Source organism: Sinocyclocheilus rhinocerous, unplaced genomic scaffold (assembly GCF_001515625.1).
Source record: "Sinocyclocheilus rhinocerous isolate Xijiao unplaced genomic scaffold, SAMN03320098_v1.1 scaffold72, whole genome shotgun sequence".
Taxonomy (NCBI): domain Eukaryota; kingdom Metazoa; phylum Chordata; class Actinopteri; order Cypriniformes; family Cyprinidae; genus Sinocyclocheilus; species Sinocyclocheilus rhinocerous.
The window spans coordinates 1,233,618-1,240,976 of NW_015628351.1; the positions used below are offsets into that span (position 1 = coordinate 1,233,618).

A 7,359-nucleotide genomic window follows, 5' to 3' on the forward strand; every position below is an offset into this window, starting at 1 on the left:
CAATTCTGTCTTTTTACCGTTTAATTTTTTCTGCATTTCATTTTTTCTATTGTAATTTTTCTAGACTCTGTTTTAATGGTTACATAAAGTTTTATTAATCAAAAAGCACGTCTAATTAATTGAAACCATGAAACTTACATAATTTAACAGCATTTTTAAAAGTTTAACAAAAATTACATTTCAAGGCCCTATGAAATATGGTTTTCCCCCAAATTTAGTTTTATTTTTTACCAAATTCTGTGTTTTGAGTAAATTTTCTGGATTCCATTTTAATGTTTTCATTAAAAAAAAAGCATAATCAAAAGCATCTCTAAATAATTGATGTAAAAAAATAAAAATAAACTAATTATTTTTTTCAGAAATACTGTTGTGTATTTACATTTTTTCTGGTAATTAAATTCTGGTAACTAATTTTTCTGGTAAATGTTCCTTTAAAATAATGTTTAAATAATTTTATTATTAGAACTAGTGTCATTACATTAAGTAATTTATTTCTGTCACAGTTTCTTCAAGTTAAACCAAACTTTTATTATGCGTTGTTATGAAGATCTTTAAGTTTCTCTGTTTATATGATATGACGATAGTTTTTCTGAAAATAAACTGAAAATTCACATAAGGTGACTCTCAGAGCAGTTCTAGAGATCATGTTCATGTGTTCATGTACTCATATGTTGAGGCGGCAGAAGCTGAAAACACTGCAAGCGTCATGCACACTTCAGTGTGTGAAGTAAAAGAAAACGCTCATCTGTGACATTGATTCACACAGAGACATGCAGAACATGCAGGGCTCATATTTAAATTGTATTTTTGCAGCTTAATATTCACAGACACTAGTCCATATCACATTTTGATTTAAATGTATTGACCTACTGATTTATTCTTCCAAAATTTGGCAAATTCCAAGACATTCTGCGCTATACAGTAAATTCAATTTTTATGACTGGATTTCGTGATTCCATCTGCGTTTAACGCATCGTTGAAATCATAGGGCCCTAAGTATTTTAGCTATGTTAGCTGGTCCATGTGAAAATATACTGGCTATTCGGGTCCACTAGCAAAACCTGTAAATGGAAATAGTCTTTTTGAAGATCTTGTAACTTATTTAACCATATATTATTATATATTATCCCATTGATATTATATTTATATTCACATCCCTTCAATAAAAGTAGCACAGTACATTCTGACCACCTGGTTCATCTCATTCTGTCCCAGCTTGTATAAAAATTATTGTTATTTCATTACAAGGTGATGATAGCCCTTGTGTGGTAAGCACAGAATAATGACAAATGGCCTGTTTAGCCAGGTGCAAAAAACATTTTACTCTGGTACTGATGAGTCTTTCAGCCAGGCGCATGAATAAATGACTGCAAAACAGAAATGTCTGAATGTGTCTGGGACACGATGACTCATGGATCGAGCAGATCAGAGCTCTATATTGAGTTGGGATTTAATGGGCTTATTCATTTATGCTATAATTTTCATTCTATGAGATGTGTGTGCTTGAGGTCTTTTTAATTTCTGCTCTTACAATGATGACGATGTCTTCACAGACCCCGAGGGCCTCTATCTTTCTCAGTTCCTGTTGGATGGAGGGAGTCTGGGTGTTCCTCGGCACCTGTACAGAATGCACATGGAAGCTGATGACACCAGCTCTCTGGCACCTTCTCATCCTCCTCAGTCTCATTCCCCCAGTCATTCTCATTCTCCGCTGGACACACAACGTCCACCGCAGGAGCAGAGGATCTCGCCGATGGAAGGGTCCGTGCGACACGCAGACAGCATCTCCATGTCGGAGGATGAGGTTTTTTATAACTGAAATTTTGATGATGACAGTGGAACGAAAAAAAGAAAAGGTTTTTCATCTGTTCTTTGTGTTCGCTGAGAAGCGTATGCGGTTACGTCTGGGGTTATCGCTTTACCGTTAAAGTATGTAATAGCCACAGCTGAGCTCTTTGATTCTCTGAACGCAGGGATCGTTGTACACGCAGACATGTTATTTCCATATCATGTTGCCTTTTTGCAATGATGATGGAGATTGGACTTTATGTTAACAGGGTCAGACCAATTACGTTTAGAATAAGGTAAAAGGTCATCGCACATGAATGCATCTAAAAATATACATCGACAGAGGGGTGATCAAGACCATCATGTCCTTTCACCTTCCACTGAGTGTTTGTAGATATTTGCAGCAGCCATTCACAAAGAAGCGAAGGCCTATTAGCACTATAGACTGAAGAAGAAAGAGCCAAAATAAAACACGCTTTCATCTCCACAGACATTTGCCCGGTGCGTTTCCACTAAGAACGACTCAATGGGACTACAGAGGTGAATAGGATTCTTTTGTGAGGACTCTGGAGGGTGAAAGTGACTTATGCCTTTGAGCAAAGCCGCAATTATTACTTGGGGCAGTGAGGTGGAGATTTTAAAGATTTTTCATATTGCTAAATGTTTCCATGGAGATTGAGTATAAAACGTCTAACACAGCAAATGACTACATGTATCCTCAAAGCTGAAGTGTGCAATTTTAATAGCCTCACCAAACAGAACTGCACAATATTGACTGTTTTCAAGTACAATTTCTAAACATTCCCACCATCTGCTATTGGTTGGAAAAAAGAAAGCCCCGCCCCAAACTCATGCCATTGGTCGAGCCAGTGTCGCTAGTCGGAATACTCACAGTCCATCAGGGCACCAGTGTTTACATATTTTGGCGAAATTGACCTATAGCTTACTTGTTGTATAAAAAAGATTATTTATTATTAATATTATGTAACGTAATTAATATTTGTGAATATCTATATTATTTGTATTAATTAAGATTGATAATATTCATGTTATTAAGATGGAATATGAGATGAAATTGATGTAAAAATGGCTTACTTATAGTAAAAAATATTCAAAATATTAATTAAGATGAATAATTTTTGAGAATAATATGAGAAATATAGACTTACTTGTAGCAATTAATTGATTAATATGATCTTAATATTAACTCAACCTACAAATGGCTTACTTTTTGAAAAAATTGTAAATCATGATTAATATTAAATAGTATGAATAATATTAATACTACAGTGAAATATGAAATGAAATCAAACTATAAATGGCTTACTTGCAGCAATTAATTGATTTATTAATATTAATGTTAATATTATTAGTATCAATATATATTTTTAGTAATATTACACACTTCAGCTTTGTTTCTTTTTTCTTTTTTTCTTTTTTTTAAAGGGGGTATGGTCACAATTGCTACAGATTTATAAGTCCATGTATATGTAGAACTGAAAAAAGTATTACCACAGATAACTTTGAGTAACTTGCCTCCATATTGTGTTAATGATTGTGTCAACCATTTTGTGCAATCCTTTGTATTTGAAAAATTATGATTTAATCTTTAAAAGATCTATTGCGGCAGAAATCGTTTGCTAACAAGAAAATTCTTGTGTGTTCTTGCGCGCGTCTGAGACAAAAGAGCGAGAGCTGGAATAACAATCGTCTGCCTTTTCTCCGTAATTAGCCCTATTCACACTCCACTGACAAAGAAAGGTGATGGAAAGAGAGAGATAGTGAGGGATGAGGTAGAAGAGGGGAATCAGCGACAGAGGGGATTATAGTAAATGCAGAAGCAGGAGAGGGCGAGAGAGGAGGCTGTTGGGAGGTGGAATGGTCAAGTGTTATCATGCTCCAGGGTCTTTTAATAGAAGTTTACACAGTGTGATCCTCGTGTGGTGTCAGATAATGTGTGTGACTGCTTTGGTGCTCTAGGGGAGGATTTGAAGTAGGATTTAATTGTATTGATAGAGGCTCTGGGGCGATTGTGTTTGTAACTGGAATTCAATTTCAACACGATATATTAAGGAACAATACACTGAATTTAAATGAATTCTTATAAAACCTTTTCTAAGAAAAAAGCACAAGGAATAATGAACGAAAAACAGAGAAAAGAACAGAATTGGGATGGTTGAGAAATTAAACGAAGGTCATTTATTACTGAAGCCTTTGTTCTGTTCTTTCTCCCAGAGTGAGGCTCATAAAGCTAACAAGCTGCATGAGGTTACAAACAGTGCTTGAAGTGGAAAAAAAGAAGTGCCGGTACTAATTTACTGCCATCTGGACGTGAGTCACTATTTTCTCCGCCATCTCTGATGAAATCGTCTGTGTTTTCTTTACATTAGCGCTGTTTTGAACTTATTACTTATTACTAATGCATTCCCTTACTGGAATCTTGAACTTTCCAGAAGTTTACCAGTTTCAAATGACCTCCTGGGTAGTGTGCTTTATAGTGTAATTTCTAATCACCCAGACACTGACGCTGGCAAATTATTACCCCCCTCGTTGAAATCGCTACCTGATTGCCTAATCCTAAACCCGCCCCCACACCTAAACCTAAACCTACCAATACTAGGGGGGTAATAATCTGCCGGGGTCAGAATTGGGCACAACACCGGCAACATGTCAGAAGTGCCGGTACGCACGAAAAAGTGCCAGTATGCTAAAGACTAAATGATAGCCCTCGTACTGCGTACCGGCCCACTTCAAGCACTGGTTACAAACAGATATCTAATTTCATTCAAACTCTAGACATGTACATCATATTATACAGGCTCTTTTATCTGATCCATCCATACAGCATGACAGCAGTATAGGTACGACAGGACCTTTAATCCCAAAGTGACTCTTCGAGAATATATATTCTGTTTTATCAAAAATTGGTGGAGGCACACAATTTGTGAAAAATAAATAATAAAAGAAGTTTGCTTTGATTGAAATCCATGAAAATATAAAAGTGTTGGAGGTTGGCGCCGATAGCCTTGTGGGCAGAGCGCTGACATATAGTGCTGTTGCACTACGAGCGTCCCGAGTTCCAATCCCCAACTCGAGGACCTTTCCTGATCCCACCCCCCTATCTTTCTCCCTCTTCGCTTCCTGTCAGTTCTGATCTGTCCATATCATCATAAAGGCGAAAATGACAAAAAAAATACATCTTAAAAAAAAAGTCCATTGGGAGAGCTACATAGAGCTGATATAGTACAGCTCTCAAAGCACCTGTGTTAGGGCAAAATAGACATATTCAACAATATTTGGTATAGCAATATGTTTTGAGCAACATTTATAAACATATAAATGTGTATAAACATTTCATAGCATTTTCCTCTTCAGCCAACATATCTGACTATTTCTTTTCAAGATGCAATAAAAGGGGTTTGTACCTCAAATGTGACCCTGGACCACAAAACCATTCTTAAGTCGCACGGATATATTTGTAGCAATAGCCAACAATACATTCTATAGGTCAAAATTATTGTTTTTTTTTTATGCCAAAAATCATTAGGATATTAAGTAAAGATCATGTTCCATGAAGATATTTTGTCAATTTCCTACCGTAAATATATCAAAACTTAATTTTTGATTAGTAATATGCATTGCTAAGAACTTCATTTGGACAACTTGAAAGACTATTTTCTCAATATTTAGATTTTTTTTGCACCCTCAGATTTCAGTTTTTCAAATAGTTGTATCTCAGCCAAATACAGCATTGTCCTATCCTAACAAACCACACATAAATGGAAAGCCTATTTATTCAGCTTTCAGATTTCAATGTTCAATTTCAAAAAATTAACCCTTATGACTAGTTTTGTGGTCCAAGGTCACAAATATTATCCTTCCACTTGTGGAACAACTAATGATAAAATCACCCTGGTAAATTAGATTTTCATTAGTCCCATAAATCTACATTTGAAAAAATATTTAAAACGACATTTTAAGGTAGATCAGTGAGTCCTAAAATGAACCCTTTTGTAAAATTTTGCCATAAACAGATGTTCAACAAAGTGTTCTGGTGGTGGTTTTGCTATTTTTGTTATATAAGTTAGAATAAGTAAAATATTTTACATTGGAGAAACCTCATCCCTGTTGTACCCTACTAAATTGCTGCTTCATTTCAAAAGATTTCTTTATTATTTCACTATGAATAATTATCCACATAATGATCTGAGTAAAATCACCAGCAGGTGAAATGATTATCAAAATGGGAAGCACAAATTGATGCCTGTCCTAGGTGTGTGATTCGGATGTCTGAGCTAATTGTCCATGCATCAGACTTCCTTCGCCATCTCTTCGATTATTTTCTTCATCTGGAAGAAAAATTAGGAGTCATAAGAACATCCTAAACATACATGTAGTCAGTGTGAGCGGTGTATTCATCAGTATTTGGTTTGTGTATGGCTGTATGTGTGTGTGTACAAGTTTGTCCTTGTGCAGACTGCTCTTATCACCTCTTTCCATGTGATGACGCCACACAGCCGCCCACTCTCCGTTATAAACAGACGCTGCTCACCCGTGGCACTCATGATGCAATGAGCCTGACAGAACACACACAAACACGCATTATATAGAGGAACACCAGAAAAAAAACATACACATAATGTGAAGTGAACCAGCTACCATTTATTCTCACTGCACCTGCTTTACAGTGCTTTCAGGAGTCAGATGTAACCGCACAGGTTGAATAGAACATACTTCCTCTAGCTGTTTGCATAAACCCTACAAGAAAAAAAGATTTAGTGATGATGAGAAGCAGATACATTATGTGTCAGACTTTTGAGCCGAGAGGATTTTGAAAGTAACTTGAAAAAATGGTAACACTTTACAAAAAGGTTCCATTAGATAACATTAGATAATGTTAATGTTAGTTAATAAAAATAGAAGAGTTCACTGTTCAAAATGAACTTTATTGTAGTGTTACCAAAATTACTAGATAAATACAAATTTCATGCTTTTAAAATAAATCAAATGTCGTATTCTTCAGTTCATTTCCTTAATTCCTGAAAATTTTATCATTTTACTTGCCCTCATGCTTTTTCCTGTAAAACACTGATAAGTTCAGTCGCAGTTTTGCTTGATTTATTATTAAAAAAATTATAGTTTAATATTTGAGCCTTGATCACCCTGCATACTAATTGAGTATTTTAAAGGGATAGTTCAACCAAAAATTAAAATACTGTCATTCATTACAATTGAAATTGTTGAATAAAGTCGTTAATCTAGTGTAGCGTTAGTTCTGGCAGGTCACGTTAGTCAAGCTCGCATCAGCTGACTCTCAGCTGATCCCCATCAACCTATGGGAATACGACACCTATCTAAGCATTCATATATAAGGTCCCTGAGTATTATCAGCAGTTTTCGCATTGCTCAATAGCTAATTACCCTCCTCCATCCCCAACTCCTCCTCTGTCAGTCAGGATTCAGCCTTCTGATTATCCTTTGAATCAGACTAATTCTAAAATTTGAGCGGAGCAAGAAGAAACTGACAAGACAGAGCAGGTTACTTTTGGTATATTTTTTGTGTGTCAGCTT

At 35.6% G+C, this 7,359-nt stretch overlaps 2 protein-coding genes across 2 annotated transcripts in view; one reads left to right on the top strand and one right to left on the bottom strand.

Annotated features, from left to right (window-relative positions):
• The window catches only part of LOC107737545 (protein FAM131C-like), a 17,978-nt gene extending 15,282 nt beyond the window's left edge, over positions 1-2,696 (top strand). Inside the window, exon 8 of the mRNA XM_016549054.1 lies at positions 1,554-2,696. Coding sequence (XP_016404540.1) covers positions 1,554-1,819 — 266 coding nt within the window. The 3' untranslated portion in view covers positions 1,820-2,696. The remainder of the gene's footprint in view (positions 1-1,553) is intronic.
• A 2,953-nt stretch (positions 2,697-5,649) lies between these two features.
• The window catches only part of LOC107737667 (chloride channel protein ClC-Kb-like), an 8,925-nt gene continuing 7,215 nt past the window's right edge, over positions 5,650-7,359 (bottom strand). The window contains exons 17-19 of the mRNA XM_016549258.1: positions 6,466-6,546; positions 6,279-6,365; positions 5,650-6,137 (exon numbers count right to left, since the gene is read on the bottom strand). Of these exons, the coding sequence (XP_016404744.1) occupies positions 6,099-6,137; positions 6,279-6,365; positions 6,466-6,546 (207 nt within the window). The 3' untranslated portion in view covers positions 5,650-6,098. The remainder of the gene's footprint in view (positions 6,138-6,278; positions 6,366-6,465; positions 6,547-7,359) is intronic.